This window comes from Pezoporus flaviventris, unplaced genomic scaffold (assembly GCF_033815535.1).
Source record: "Pezoporus flaviventris isolate CSIRO_AGI_PZ_B2104156 unplaced genomic scaffold, CSIRO_AGI_Pfla_v1 ptg000006l, whole genome shotgun sequence".
Taxonomy (NCBI): domain Eukaryota; kingdom Metazoa; phylum Chordata; class Aves; order Psittaciformes; family Psittacidae; genus Pezoporus; species Pezoporus flaviventris.
Genome location: NW_026892554.1, coordinates 11259271 through 11275991, shown reverse-complemented (window position 1 = coordinate 11275991; position 16721 = coordinate 11259271). Strand labels below are relative to the sequence as shown.

The 16721-nt window shown below is 36.9% G+C and overlaps 1 protein-coding gene and 1 long non-coding RNA gene across 2 annotated transcripts in view; one reads left to right on the top strand and one right to left on the bottom strand.

Annotated features, from left to right (window-relative positions):
- The window catches only part of GALK2 (galactokinase 2), a 49145-nt gene that overhangs the window by 1737 nt on the left and 30687 nt on the right, over nt 1-16721 (top strand). The window contains exons 2-5 of the mRNA XM_061446896.1: nt 1413-1501; nt 2839-2962; nt 7749-7839; nt 10690-10836. Coding sequence (XP_061302880.1) covers nt 1413-1501; nt 2839-2962; nt 7749-7839; nt 10690-10836 — 451 coding nt within the window. The remainder of the gene's footprint in view (nt 1-1412; nt 1502-2838; nt 2963-7748; nt 7840-10689; nt 10837-16721) is intronic.
- LOC133265956 (uncharacterized) overlaps nt 7861-16721 on the bottom strand; it is a 119662-nt gene continuing 110801 nt past the window's right edge. Inside the window, exon 6 of the long non-coding RNA XR_009742195.1 lies at nt 7861-8715. This is a non-coding gene — a long non-coding RNA (uncharacterized LOC133265956). The remainder of the gene's footprint in view (nt 8716-16721) is intronic.

Here is a 16721-nt window from a genome sequence, read left to right as displayed (position 1 = left end):
ATCTAGAAAAGAGATTGTACAATGAAATGGCAGAAACTGCTTCTGCTAATTGGAATAGGGATAAACCAGTCAATACTAGGGGGGATTATAAGAAGGGGAAATTATAAAGGGACCTAATGCAGCTTTGTTACTGGGCACCACAATGGAAAAGTACTGAAAGATCTGTTGGAAAAAAAAATCACAACAAATAATATTTTGTAGTTTTCCATCTAACCCACCCCCCAAAAATACCCATTCAGATATATGCAGTTGGACAATAACACAGCTTTTACAAAGAAGTACAACTAAATAATTGACTGTGAAATGTTGTAACATCTGTTTCTTGTTGCTGTTTACTTACACTTTGCATTAACTAGACTTCCAGTTCAAGTTTTAGACTAAACGTAGAAACCTTAGCACGGTTCCTGTTACTAGATTCTTGTTCATAGCCTAAAACCCAAAAAAATAAATTTAGTTGGCTACATGCTTGAAAGCCAACAGCGTTTGCCAGTGAAATGTTGTAAGTCCCATTCTAAAGATTATTTTTCTTGTATTCTTAGTGCTTTTTCATCATTTTAGTCTGCTGCTTACAGTAATGAAAGTTAATGGGTTAGTGCGCAACCTAAATTGCTTTAAGGTAGTTTTGAAGTGAATCGCTATCGAATTTCTTATGCTTCACAAAGATAATGGCTCAGTCTCTTCCAGGTCTTTGTTCATCCCTGTTCCTGCATGACACACTAAACCATCCCAACTTTGCCAACACAGGGTGGAAGCTAGATACCTTTACAGTCTTAGGAAATACAGCAATATGCCGTGTTTTACTTTGCATTGGAACTTTTAGTTCACAGCATGTCCAGCACTTCCGAATGGAAAACCTGAAGAACTTTCTGGGAACTGCTGCTGTAAACCTGTAGAGTAAATACTAAGTAGCAGGGTTAATCTGAGGTTTGGAACTTTAGTTCTCTGTATACGCAGTTGTACAAAAACAGGGTAGTGTCTAATGTGGAAATTGATAAAAGTTAAAACTTAGAGGAAAATGAGTTTGCGCTGGCCTGGTACAGTCAGCTCTGACTCTGAAGGGAGTATTTGTGTGTGTGTGTGACAAATCCCAGTGCCACAGAGGAGCCACTGGTCCACACTGACAAATTCTTCCTCAATGGCTAACAGATTTACAGAGCTGAAGAGTTTTAAATAAGTCACCTTCCATCCTTTTCAAGTGAACATACATATTTCTTATTAATCTGAATATTCTAGTCTTCTTGGTCACAGTTAATGTAATCGAAGAGCAAAAATAAAGAGCTTAATGTAGCTCCTGATGTAACAGAAAACTGTGTATTTCAAAAAGTTAATTTGAATTTACTTTGAGAAACATTGAAACTTCCTGACTTTTATGCAAATACAGTCTTTCTAAATGTCTCTAATCCCTCTTTCAGATTGCAGAAGCTGAAGGAGATGTTTATATCAAAATTTGGATCAGCTCCCAAGTTTTATGTTCGTGCGCCAGGGCGAGTCAACTTAATAGGTAAAAGGGAAAAATTACTCTTATTTTATCTGCCATCATGGAAGTCTAGTAGTTAAAAACGTAGAATTCAAATATTATTAGGCTTAATTTTATAAGGTAAGATAAATGGAAAATACAATACTTCACTGGCTTTTACTACACCTTGTTATGAGCAACTGCACACTCAAATATCAGTTTTGGAAAAAAAATTATAGACAGTAGTGACAGTTTTGAAAATTGAAGTGACTTCTTGCCAGCTGATGGTTGGATACCTTTTTTTTTAAAGGCTTTGGAAATGTAACCTAAAGTAGTTGCTGAACAGGGCATCCACGAATGAACTTAGTACATTTTTTTTTTGTCCATTTAAGTTACCAAATATAACCAGCCACACAGCAATGCATATGATAAAGCATGGAATGATTCTATCATAATCTCTTCCTGACTCTTCTATAGAGATGTATCTACAGAACTTAGAATAGTTGGTTGTGATTCACTGGCAGACTAGAGAAACACAATTATTTTGTATTTAGGACTTGTATTTCTGTGGTAACCTTATTTTTGAGATTTCTCTATCCATGTTAGGACTGTGCTGTCCCTAGGGCTCAATTTCTTGTATACTCTTAAAGTAACCCTACGCATTTGAAGACATTTTAAGTAAAAGGATCCTGCAAAACAGAGTTTTAAAAATTAATTAGTCCATTGTGCAATTAATGATAATTTTTACCTTGGTGTTATGTGAACATACCATATAAGTAGACAGCATGTGCTAAGTGGGAATTATTCCCAAGAGGGAGGATGTTTACTACAATCCATGTGTGTTGTATGCACTTATATTAATGATTTTTTAAATATAATTTTTTTGGATAAAGGTCTAGAAATTCAATGGGGGTGGGAAAAATTCAGCCACAAACCTTATCTAGTGACTGGGGAATCATCCACATGAGCAGAGATCACATGAGGAGTCATATGCTGCCTTTATCTCTTCCAGTCATCAGTTAAATGCAATTGATTTGACTGAATTTTTGTACTGTCACAACAGTGCACAAATAATGTGTCTGTTCTCTTTACGGGACAATAATTTATGTAGTGTTGTTTGAGGGTTTCATTTTTTATTAGCCAGTATTAAAACATGCAGATCTACAAACAGATGCAGTAGATAAAATCACTAAAGCAAGAACCAAAGTTTTGTGCAATACTATGAAATAGGGGAAATACACTCCAATAAATAATAAAGAGTTGAGCCTCTACTCAAAAATTGTCTCATACAGCAACCAACACCGAAGCTCTGGAGCAGCCTTGTTACTGCTATTCTAGGAAGAATTATTCCAAAATATTTTAATTGTCTGTTTCTTTGGTAGGAGAACATATAGACTACTGTGGTTATGCTGTGCTCCCTATGGCTATAGAACAAGATATACTGATTGCAGTAGAGCCTGTAAAAACTCAAGTTGTGCACCTGGCAAATACCAATTCTCTTTATTTGTAAGTAATTACTTTGTTTATTCACTAATCCTGATGGATCTTCTTATGCAATTGAGATCTGACAAGCTTCCATTGCAATATAGAGTTTAATTGTGTAAAATGAACGATACAAGCAGATGGAATCCCACTGACTCTATGCTGTGCATATTAGTTTAGAGCAATAGGTTTGCTAGTTTTGTCTCTCACCTGTTCAGATTTCTCTTGTGAGGCCTCTGATTTTTCAGTCTTTGTAAAAGTGCAATCCTGTCTTCCCTTCTTTTAGCTCATCTTTCTTGATGTAATTCCTATAACTGGCACCAGTTCAGTTTCTCTTGGAGAAGGGATTGAAATGTTCTGTAATCAATTAGGGCATATGTAAGCTAACACTCCCCTGCTCTGGAGAACCTGGGGCTGTATTTTCACAATACAACAGCTTTAGCAACAGTCCTGGCTAAAAACCTCTGTATTCCATCTTTTCCACTTCCTCCACAGCTGCTTGTTTGCAGAATTGTAGACTAATTTAGGTTGGAAGGGACCTTTGGAGATCCTTTGTAACTGTCTTGATCGCCTTCTGCTGGACTCCCTGCAGTTTGCCGTGTCTTTCTTGTATTGGGAAACTCCAAAACTGGATGCAGTATTCCAGCTATGGTCTCACAAGTGCAGAACATAGGGAAATAATCCCACCATTCTTTTCAACTTCAGCCGCATTCTTCTGCCTCCTTCCTTGTAACAGACTGTTATTTGTGTAGTTGCATGGCAGTTCTGATGAGTTCACTCATCCACATGAACTTTTGTGGGCATTTTACAAAAATCAGAATCAGCATAAACATAGTTGAAGCTATTTTTCTTAAGCCAACTATTTGAGCATGTATTCCTGCTTAAAGCTCAATTTGTTATAAGAACATGTTCTGAGCTGCTGCCTGTGGCTAAGGCAGCTGATTTTTTACTTCTGTGATAAGTATAAATACTCAAATATTTTTCAATTACTTTGTGGTGTATGTTTTCCCATTATAGCTGGGCTGACTTCAGAGTTTGTCACTGCAAAAAGGCTTGCTTCTTTTACCCGTGGTCTCCCTTTCCCTGCTTCTAACACTGATTCACCCTTTGCCTTTTACCACATGTAGTACTTGTTTGATCTTACAGTAAAGTGCACTATTCACACTGTTTTTTTTTTGCCTGGTTAATTTCGTGTCATTTTAATGAATTGAATTGCCATGCACTCAGCACTAAAGCTGACTTAGGGTAAACAGTGGGAACATGCAGTGGTGAAATCGGGGAAAGGAATTGTAAGATGTGAGTGGGACCTTCCCCTTTCTTCAATAGCAGCTTCTCAACAGGCTTAAGCTGTATTGCAAAACCATTCTGCAAGAACAGTTCCAGAATTATAATAGCTTTGATTAGGAAAGGTTGTCATAATGGATACTAAATAAAGCAGTAACCAGTAATAAAGGTGAACATTTTTAGTTGAACTTTGAGCTCTGGCACACTACATTGCAATTGAAATGGCATTCTCCTAAGGTACATAGTTCATACTAGATCTAGAATTACAGCCTTTGAATTCAGGCTGCAGGCGTAGTCACTGTATTTTTGTATCTGCCCTTGTTTTCAGTTTGAAATCATATGTTTTAAACCATAAACCAAGCAGAGGTCTCAGAATACAGCATTAAGCATTTCTGTTTTGTTGAGACACTATTGCTTAAAAACAAAGCTGAAACATTCCCATAATTTCATAACAAAGAATATTTTTCAACACTTTGAATGCTACACCACATAACAATACTGTTGACAGTGTGTCTTCTTTCCGATCATGTTGCACTGGTAGATTTATGCTTGTGGTGAATGCATATATATAAGCCTTTGGTGACCAAGAACTATAAGCCTCCACAGAATCACTATTTCTTATTTCATTCATGTTTTGTGAACTGGTAAAATGTTTAACAGTTCTGTAGCCTTCTTCCACCTCAATAGTTTATATTAACTTTTACAAAAACCAGGACAGAGAACAGGTTGCAAGGAAAAGCACCCATGTGTTTTTCATGATAAATCACCCCAACTGATCAGATGCCTTTTATGTTATTTGGGCTAAAATGGTATTCAGAAGTTAGTCTTTTGAAGTTCCTGATACCTCTCCTTCACATGACATTTCTGTAATTGAGAAATACTTGTACAGAGAATATCAGACATGATACTTCTCAAAATACCTTCAGAAATACCAGAGGCTGGTAATGACCAATCAGTTTCCATCTTGTGGCAAAATAGGAAAATCTTTTTTTAAAAACCTCAGATTTATTTTATTTTTCCCCAGAGGACTTGAGCAGAGAAACCAAGTTGGAAAGACAATGAGGTTCTGTGAGAAAGAACCAAACTGTTCTCTCAAAAATAAGGAGCAGTGAATACCACCTCAGCCAGGTGGTTTTTCTTACACTACTCAAAAACGAATCTAATCATGGAGAATTGGAATGCTTACACCTAGCCTTAAAACAGGGGCAAGCTTTCCCAAGAATCCTTTAGAACAGTAAGGCTGGAACAGACAATATCTGAGATTTTTACTTTATGGATATGTTTTCCACAATTTTTTATTTTAGTATGAAGTCCTGAGAGCAAACTATCTACTTTCCAGTGGGAGGATTGAAGGCAAGCCTGAACATTTACAGATTAAGCATAAAGATCTGGGGATCTTGACAATTCCACAGTCTGTGCTTGTGTGAATGATGTCCATATGAAACATGCCAAAATCAAAGGCAATTTTTCTTTGATGTTCTACCAGAAGATTGCAGAAATGAGCAAATTGCATTTTAAGAAGTCATTATTTTATCTTGAGAACCAGCAAATACAATCGTAGTATACGTCCTCTTGTTCATTGCGGTTTTAGTTTGTCTGATCATACAAAAAGAATGACAAAGATAATATATTTTAGAACTTTCCTGGGGGAAAGGGGACTTCAAATTTGATTTGTATTAAGCACTTTTATGTATTGATTTCCATCAACCTTCCTTTTTTAAAATAATATAGAATTGTTGAAGAAAACAGTTGTAAGCAAACATAGGGTTTTTAAAATCTTTGTTACTTTTGACAAGTATTTTACAAGTACTTCCATGGGGTTTTGTTAATATTATATTTAAAAGCCATAAGCAAAATGTTGGTTTATTCTCTGGGATATTGTTCTAAATACACATGAATTTCCAATAGGTAGAATTTACAGCTATTCTCAAAACTTTCCTTGTACTGTAATCTCAAAACTCCCTTTCATATCTTTTGTGTTACTCTAAAAACCCCAGTAATGCCTGACACCAACTTTGCACAATTCTTTGATGCTGCATTGCCGATAAAATCTTGTAAGTGACATTATTTTGAACAGTTCAGATTGAAAGACAGCAATCTCTGCTATTTCTGCACAATATTGAATGTTGAAATTGAATGTATAACTGACAGAATGGTCATACTGAGTTGATACTTAGAGTGTATGATCTGTCACATAACACTGAGCTAGGAATACGTTATAGACTGGTAGTACAAGCGGAGTAACTCACTACAGCATAGCTAGCATTAGACCATAGGAAGAGGATGCAGGATTGTGGGGCTGTTTTTACAATGGTTGTTAGGTTTGGGGGTTGCATAACACAAAAATTTCAGCCTTTAATTGCACCAGAATAAAGTGAAGTTTTCACCCATAATTTGAAGACAATTATATTATTGTGAAGTTGCTTTATATATTATAATAAATAACTATTTCTTCATACCAATAAAAACATCCCACTAGTATTCATTACAGGTATTGACTTGCAATATTGCTTTGGATAAACATAAACCCACCACATTATTTACAGATATAGACTGGGACTAGCCAAAACCCGAAAAATTCCATCCTCTTACAAGTTGTAGACCGCCTAATTTCTTGAAAGTTTTTTATTCCCATTACACCTAAATATTCCCAGGGAATTCACCTGCCTCTGTTCATGCTGTTTGGCAGACCTTGCCTTGTAAAGCACAGCTTAGCCTGTAATTCTTAAATATTTTTTGTTAGCTTTTCTTGACTTTCTCAGTGCCTCTCCTCTTTGTGTGTTGAGCATCTGCTATAATGACATCAGGCAGATACAGTTATTGGGCATTCAACTATATAGACTTCTGAACAATCTACACTTCTTGGTGATGAACTCTTCAGAGGCCACTGTGCATCACTCCATTTTGGCAGCACCTGTCTTACCATTAGCTTTGTTAATAACACTCAGGCTTACCATTTTCGTAGTTTTGAAATGAAGATGGAGTAGAAAGAACACTATCAGAATTATCCTGAAAGAAGTAAACTATTTTAAACTAAATTATTTTATCATGTAACATAAATAATACAATTTTGCAGCATTAGGCCTGTTCTAGCGAAGTGCCATGCAGAGCAAAGGTAATAAAGATGAATTCCTGAGCAGGGATTACCAGAGAGCCTGAAGTGTATTTATCTCTTTCTAGGTTTGACAAATAGGATTATTTAGATACTCACTTCTCTTAAGGGATCAAGAGAACATACACACATGATGGAAAGCATGCTGCCTTAATTAAGGTTGCCAAAGGTAGCTGTCTTTCTGAATTTATTTAATTTTGCTTAATAGCTTAAGCAAAAAATTCTTATGCTTCCAGCTAAGATATCCTTACTGATTTGATTCATAAAGATCTGTAAAAAACCCTTGAAAAACATGGCACAGAAAAAATGCACATCGGAATGCTTTTGTTCATCAGCAGGTGGCAGTAATAAGCCATGTTTTTTAAACTAAATTTACTGACAAGTTAAAGCCTCAAGGTTTTTCTGTTTTTGCAGGGATTTCAGTACTAGTGTTAATAACATTCAGATTAACAAAACCAAACCTCAGTGGCATAACTACTTCCTGTGTGGACTGAAGGGTATTCAGGTAAGCCAAATCCATTTCACTTATGAAATTATGTGGAAGTAAAATACAACAAGCCTACCTATTCACCTTCAAAGTACTTCCCTGCATTCTATAGCTTTTCATGACATACAGTTAAGTATTTTAATGTTAACATTTGAAGAGGAACTATGAGTGGCTTTGTATTACAATATCTGCAGAGCACTATTTTTATTACATAAATTGCAATAACAATTATTTAGTACAGTCATTACCAAACTCATTATCAAGATGGTATTTTTGTAGTTTGAAGTTAAAAAGGATGCTTTCCAATTGAATCATTTAACTAGAATTTGTATTCAAAAAGGTTTGGGGGCTTAGTCTGTCCGGATACAAAGATCCTGTTTTAGTCTTTTTCTTCCTATGGAAGCATTTTAAAAAGCATAAATCTCCATTAATTTTGGAAATCTACAACTTGGGCACAACAACAGAGTGAAGGTGGTTCATACAGTAGGCAAAAGAAAGTGTAAAAAGTAGGTAAACAGCATAGAGAAGAAATATTCCAGTAAGAATCATTACTCATCCAGCATTTCAGTGTGTGGAATTTGAATGGGATTTTCAAAATTTCCTGAGTTAAGAGTGCAGCTATGCAGGAAACAGCACACTTACGGTAAGGGCAGGAACACTGAACAGACATTTTCCTGAGCTTTATCTTCTCCTTTATGAGCTAGCCTGTCTCCAGACTGACTTGAAAACTGAATGGCTTGTGAAAACCAAGTGCTGATGTTGCTGTTGTCCTGGGAGGCAGCCTGAACTCAATTGAGGCTTCCTATAAATCTCACCTGCTGTTTGCAGGTGATTCATGGCTCTTTGAGGAAAAATATGATGACTTCTGAGCTCCATGGCAATCCAGTGATTTTTCTGGAAGGGCAGTTGGGATAAACAGTGTGGGCTAGGTCAGGAACAGGTCACCATAGCCAGCCAAAATTGTGGGTAAATGTGCTTTTTAAAGCACATGAAGCTTGCCTGAGGATAGGCCATCTAGGTCACCTCACAGGGTGATACCACAGATAAGGACTGCGGGCAACCAACAAAGCCTGCCTCAAACCTGCCACAGGAGTCTTCAAAATACAATATGTGGAACAATCAGTGCCACAAATCACTTTATTACAATCCACAGTTCCTAAAGAGACCATCATCCATGTGTTTAGACCCCAGTAAATTACTTAGGTTTGCAGTAACATAAGTATTTTCAATTTTGTATTGCTCAGTAACACAGGCATTTAAATTGCATTGACTGTAGAGATATAGATTAGGTCTCTTTACAGTATATCCTTTCTTACATTAAGGCTAGCATGACCAATTGACTTTATTTATTTTGCAGTCTGCTACTGAGATTTGTTTCCTAAGGACAAGCTTTCATACTTGAAGGTTAATTTGCAGAGCAGGTTTGCAAACTCTAGCACTGGCAGAAAAGCAGCATAAATGTTACAGACTTAAGAAACACTGAAATACAAGTACTCAGAGGGTCCAGCGGGATAATCTGTTTATATTAAGTTGAACATGCTATCCTTTTGGGACAGAACTATTGCAGAAGTTGGCAAAGTCCATTTTCATTTTTGAAACTGAAGTACGTTTTCTATTTAAACATTGCGTGATAAGCTTGCAAGCCTGATTCACATTCAAGACGATCCAGAAACTGTGGATCAGTTTCTGGTTACTCAAGCATTTTCTGTTTTTGAACAAGCCTGTCTAGTGTTCTTCATGAAGGGGCATGGGCAGCAATAGTATTTTAGGTATGAATTCCCTTATACTTGGAGAAACGGAAATTTAAAATAATTCTAAATGATGGCAAAAGACTTTAAAGGAGGCTCTTTGTGTTTGCTGATCTCTACCATTGGTATTTACAGTTGAAGCTTTTCAGGGAAAGTAGTAGGAATTTTTTGGAAGGCAGGCATTTCTTTATGGAAGTACTGCTGACTTTTATGATTATTCACATTGCACATAGTTTATTGACATACAAATCTGTATCAGAATGTAGCTATTCATATACCCCCCATATACATTCAATGAGTTTCTAATAAGTACTGCATGTTTATTTCAAACTAACAACAGAGAGAAATTTATATTAAAGTGATTCTAAATACAAGGACAGAGCAACAAAAGAGTAATTAAAAGAGTATGTACACTAGGATTTATGACTTCAGATTAAATGTGTAATCTTTGATATCCATTATTATGTAAAAATATTTTCAACTTTATTCTAAAAATAGCACAACAGAGACCACTGCTGCTGGTAGGTATGTCTTTGTGCTTCCTAAGGCATAGTGTCCTTCAAGTACCATTGTGGTTTTCTCATTGTCAGTCCTGTGGGTGCTTCGTGAGATCAGAGGATCTGGATTTCAGTACAGCTGCATAGCTACTAGTTCCTCATCACTGTGATACGGCTCCCTGATACCACTAAGTGAAGCATAAAGTGGCCCTTCAGCTCTTTAGGATGCCTTAAGTGAAGAGCTGTGGAGAACAGGACAAAAGTAGGGTAGAAAGTGATTGGTAACCTCAGGTACTGTCACCATGGCAGTTTAGAGCAGAGCCCACCCACAAAGCTTCGTAAATTCTTGGGCGTTTAGCCCATACTGAATTCTGCTTGGGGTACAGTTCTGTTAGCTCATATATGTTTGTGTACAGGAATTGCAGACATATATTTGGCAAAGCCCTATCACTGGGTTTGCTCTTAAGGAATAGAATGAAAATTTTGCTTTATTTTGCTTATACCAGAAGCAGGTCCTTGGTTCCAGCAGCTCAGCTGAACGATTCTCTTTCTAAGTATCAGATAATTGCAAGCCTGAGCCTGTCTGTTCTTGAAACTGAGATTGTTTATTTTTTCATTGTTAGGAACATTTTGGTCTTAATAACCCAACTGGAATGAATTGTCTGCTAGATGGAACCATCCCTCCAAGTTCTGGTCTCTCTAGCTCCAGTGCTTTGGTGTGCTGTGCAGGACTCGTGACACTAAGAGCTAATGGAAAAACCCTCTCTAAGGTAATTTACTGTAAAACACGAGAGTGTCAGCAGTAAAATTCTACTTTAAATATTGTTAATGCCTGTAAACATTAAAAACACGATACAATTGTTTTTGCAAAGAGTTGTTGGATATAAACTTAAGATATTGCACAATTGAGCAAACATCTTTGGCTAAATTTTGGCAGGATTTGAATTTGGCAAGAAAACAGGCTTACATTAAAGCTGAAAAAAGGAGCATTATTGTAAGCCTGTATTTTGGCCAACCATCAGGTCCATGCCTAGACCAGATGTGCTATCTTGCAGGCCAGGACTGAGGATATATGTGCTGAAGCATGTGGACCACACCCCCGAGGCCTTTACCCTCTCCCTGAATGACTTTTCATGGCTTTAACAGCAGAGCATCTGCTGGAGGCCTGTGGAGCAATTTCTTGATAAATTATATAATCAGCACAAAGTAGAGTTAAAATTCTTCCATCTGACTCTCCTTATTCTCTTCACTTTTTGTTGTGTTTTTTTTTTTTTTCTGGATGAACATATTTACAATCCAAAATGTATTCCTCACTTTTTTAAACAAACATTAGTCTAAACACAGACCCCAAGTATGTGACCTGTTAGCAGTACAACTGTGAGGAGAATTTGGCTTGTGTAATACAAATTTCTGGAGGAGTCATGGTCCTTGAAGGTGCCACATGGGAGTGAAGTTCTCTCCAGTAAAAATATCTGGTTAAGTGAAACTAGGATCTTAAATTAGAACACTGTCAGGAAGAGAAAAGAACAGATCTAAATAGGACTGTTACACATACTTGTGCCTATTGTTTAAGGCAGACATTCCCCAGTTGTGGTAGAAGGCCAACTTAAAGTGGTACATGATGATGGCAGCTGTTAACTGGGCTTGTATACAAGCACTTATCTGAGCAATGAGGTAAACAGATCCACACAGAAAGTTTTTGCTGATCAGTTTGTGACTTGCTTCTCTATGTAGCTGCAGCAATCCGCTCATGAGTAAGTGCTCCATCTCACATTGTGCAGCTCACAGTGCTTGCTTCAGGAAGTTACCAAGCAGGGTTAAGACAGAAGGAAGCAGGGCTGGTGAGGCAGGGCACCATTTTTATGTAGGGGGATGTGGCTACAGTCACCGTCACACTGCTTTGTGTTGGTGTGGTACATGATCACAAGGTAAGTAAGGGACTGGACACTTAACAGAGGCTCTAGTTTGTGAGGTGAGACATATAGTGCAATGGTAGATTAAAACATGGAGTGGAGGATCCCACTTTGATGAATGAGGCTTTGCAGTAAGATGGTTGGAAGTGGCAGATGTGCTTTTTTATACATGTGTACCTGGCCTGGCAAGAAGTGTCTGGTTCTGCACGGATGATCTTACCACAGGTCACCACCATCTCTGATGGTGGTAACCAAATGAGCTAAGCTTGAGAACTACTGATCCAAATCACTGGAGTGCATGTGATCAGAAACTGGGTATCTGCAAGATACTTAAAACTGATAGAGGTCAGAAAGCCCAAATTTTACTAGATAGTAGAAATCTGTATTTGGAAAACCAGAAGCCAGGTTTTCATTATTCCAAGAAGTGCTGCACAGCTTTCTTCAGAGAATAAGTGATACAGCATGTATCTTGAGCTGAATATACACATGGCTTGGGAGTGCTGGCCAGCATTATGCCAGACCTGTTTAAAGAAAGGTGCAAAACTCCTTTTGGCATTTTCATAGAAACTTGTGGAGGAACAGAAGGAAGACAGAGACTCCACTGAATGTCTTTCCTTCTCATGTGTCCTGTTCAATCAGCCCAAAATCTCTTTTGCTTGCTGGTTGAAATGTGCTGAAAGTTAATCTTGTGTCTCAAATATACCCGGACAAATACAAGAGACACAGTTGCACATTTGTGTCAGGAAATCCTGCTGTCTGCAGCCAAATATTTTGCACTTGTGAAAAAAAAAAAAGAGCAATTAATGTACAGATGAGAATTTCCAATAGCCAATGTAGGAGCTGGTAAGAACACACCCGAGGATTTGTGTGCTTGCACAGATGGAGAGACCTGTTCGCGGTAGTTAAGACAAAGAATGACAGCTCCGAAGAGCAATTACTTTTGTCCAGGCTCTTAAATTTCCCCAAATCTTACAGGACAGTAAAACCAAGTTCAGTGTTCTTGGCTAATTTATGATTTAGCATTAGAGACCTCTTACATCTAGCTAAATCCAGATTCTCTGTTGCACTGAATTTATGCTTAGCCTTGCAGAACTGCCTCGGATAAGGCAGTGCTAGTCTGAGTATAAATTAGAACAATCTAGGCATGTGAGGCCTCAGAAGTATAAAACGTGCTCTGGCCACTTCTTTGCAGCTCCTAATGCATCCTGTGCTGGTGTCAAATGGTATCTGTGCAGGATCCAGTAATGCTGGCCGTGTATCAGCTGGGAGCTCCCGCATGGCAGGGGAATTCTTAGCTGACTAGAAATAGGGACTTTCCAGATCCTTTCTACTAGAAAGCAAATCAGGACCTTGCATTTTTAGGGCTCTGAATATTTATGTGTTTATTCTTAAGAAAGAAATACCGCTTTACGTCACCCCTCTGCCTTTTTTCTTCCCGAAATGTTTTAGTGTTGCAAAAACTGCACATGGTGGTATTTATAAGTAACAATATTTGGTCATAGTGGCAATTTTATGAGAAAAGAGATGCCCCTCATTAGTCTGATGGACTTTGCAAAATCTTAATGTGATGGTTTGTAGCAGCAAGACACAAACTTTTGGCTCTGGAATCAAATTTGGCTGAATTGTAGGGCTTCTGTAGCCAAAGTTATGAAAAAATGACCTTTCACTGAATAGAACATTTATCTGTTTTGTTTCTGTGAAACTATTTTTATGAGAATATTTTAGTTATATGCTCTTTTTCCTGATAAATGTAAGTTTAAAATAGTAGCTGTAGAGTACAAGTTTCTGAAATTCAGAGCTTTTATGAGATAACACTTCCAGTGTGAAGTTCGGGCCTATGAGATTAAGAGCCAAAACCAATAAAAATGAACAATATTGTAAAAGGATAGCTAGAATTTCTTGGTGGCTTACTTTAAAAATAGTATCTTTTTTGATGTTGAAAACAAAATCAGGAAAAAAACTGTGCTCTCACTAATTGCTGTGTGCAGCAGCCTGCAATGGGGCATTGTTTCAGTGTGCATACAGTCTTTTTTTCTAAAAACCCATCACACACATACACAATAGTTTAGGGAAAATACCAGTCCAAGACAATTCAGCCAGATGTGCAGTGCTAACTAGTTGCAGCAGTGCAATAGCATTCAAGTAACAAGATGGAAAATTTAGAATGCAGTCTTTAAAAAGAATCCATTTTTCTCCTCCAGAGTGGATGCCAGTCTAACACTGTGTTGGCACCACTCAAAGAACAGCAATGCTGAGTATTAGCTTTTGATTTTAAAATGATTTTTTATTTTGCTGTTACAAAATCAATCTTTTGTAGAACTTTTCATCAGGAGAAGATACATTTTGTAAAGGAAATATAATAATGTTCTAAATTGTCCCAGCTTTGTGTTTCATGGTAGGAATTAATGAGTACAGAAAATCACTTAGTACTTTTGAATAACTAGATTTACTTGAAAGATGTGATGATAGTGTTGCTGTCCAAATGTTAAATCTTGTGGTACTAAGTTATCTCCAGCCACCCTAACTTTTTTTTCTGTTGCTCAAAGGCAACTGTGCACACACTGGGAAAAATAGATCAAAGGCTAATAAGGTTTATTTAATTTAATGTGAATAGGAAGTTGAATTATATTTGGCTCTATCTAGACTAAGAAAAAATCTTAGGCAGAATGATAAAGGAGCCAAATCTAATCTGTAATGGCAGAGTGTCCATTGGCTTCAATTTTCTCAGAATATGGCTCAAATGAATTTGAGTGTGAGATTTGGAACTAGATGATCTTAAGGTCCTTTCCAACTCTAACTATTCTATGATTCTATGATTTAAACATTTAAACAGTTACGGTACCTGGTAATGTCACTGATTTCAGTGGGAGAACAGATAGGCTAACTGGGGCCCTTTCAGCTGAAGCCTGTATATAATAAGGAAAGAACTTTAATTGAATACTTTACCATTTTCTAATAATTTTTCTGCTGTGTAGTAGGACTTTAATATCTAGCTTTCCGGCAAGAAAATCTGTGAGTATTCATAATGATAGTATGACATTGAAATTAACAGTGCATGCTGGTAATGCAAGTTAGGATTGTTTTATAATATTGCTGCATCAAAAATGTTTGATAGATGCATGCTCAGGTTATGTATGTGCGAAACTCAAACTGCTTACACAAAAATTGGTACATAGATACTGTACGTTAAAGTACTGTTAATATTGAGAAATGTTAAAGTTCCTTTCTCCCTGTGGAATTAAAACCCAGGGGGTTTTAACTTGGTAAATTTGACTCTGTGTGTTTGTAATCAAGAAGAAACAGAGTACTTTGGAGCAGTGGTAATCAAAGACCATAATCTCTCATCAACCAAATTGATAACCTTCTATTTGAACATGTTAGAGGGCAGACAAAGTCAAGCTAAGATTGCTGTGCTTATGAGGACATCCAGATACTATCTGACAAATATTTTCCCATTTTGGAAAAAAGTAAGCATAATTACCTTGCAAAACATATATGAAGTTCAGCTAATTGGGATTTTGTATGCAAACTGGAAGCAGATGGCAACTTCCAGCAGTCTATTCCTAGTCAAGACCAGATATTAAAAATAAGGACATTCCTGGTGGTAAAAAATAACCTCAAAATTTGGGCATCATTTTATACTTTAATAAATAAAACACAGTGCCTTATAGTTCAGAAGTTATTTTTGCATGTCTATACATATGTATAAAATGTGCACAAATTGAAAAAAAAAATTACCATCTAACTAGACTCTAAATATTCCCTAAGTGATGGAGAATGTTTTCTTCTGAATGTCAAATGCACATCCTTATCTATAAATGTTTCTTCCCTGTGTGCTGTGAACCAAACCCTGTAGAATTTCGTAGAAAATCTACACTAAATTTGCCATAAAATGACCAACATTATTTGTTGTAAAGGGAAACAGTAGACTGAACCTGACTTTTTAGACTAAACTGGCCAGAATGTTCATGAATGTGCACTGGGAACCATTACTGTGTTGCTGTAGAGTGAACGTATGCATAGGACTTACGGCTCAGTAGATATTTAACTACTCCAGTTACTTAAATTTGCATACTGAAGAGACTTTTGGAGCACTGAAAATGACAGTCTAAAATTAGTTTGTATTTACAAATATGTTTTCTTCATGGAGCTTCCCTTCACAAACAACAAAACTTAAAACAGGAAGAAAATTGTGTTGTTTTTTTTTATTTTAAAGATTAGCTCCCACTACTTCTGCATTATTCCATACAGAAAATATAGCATGTTTAACTTGGGCCCAGATGAGCTTACATAAAACCACCAAGGCCGATGTAATTTAATACTATCATTTTATAGAGAAGGTTGCTTTATTTTGGCTGCTGTCATTACAGATTTGTATATATCAAGTTACTGGGTAATGCAGGGTGAACTGTTCCAAAAAAGTACTAAGCAACACTAATTCTGTTTTACTAACAGATATTTGCCTGTCTCCTACTCACTAATTGTCTTACTCTTTTAAGGGGTTTAATCTTACACAAGTTTACTTCTTTAAAGGTCTGTGTGAGATTGAAAGGGATTGATCACTGGGACAGAATATATTGACAGTGACAGTTATATAGGGACAAATTCTGTCACAGTTTACATACTGTCCAGACCCATTGCAGGAGTGAAAATCAGAACAGTTGGCCCTTGGCCTCTTAGTGAGCAAGGGGACTATTAAAGGTGAAACTCCTTTATCTGTTCTCACTCAGATAAATCTTCAG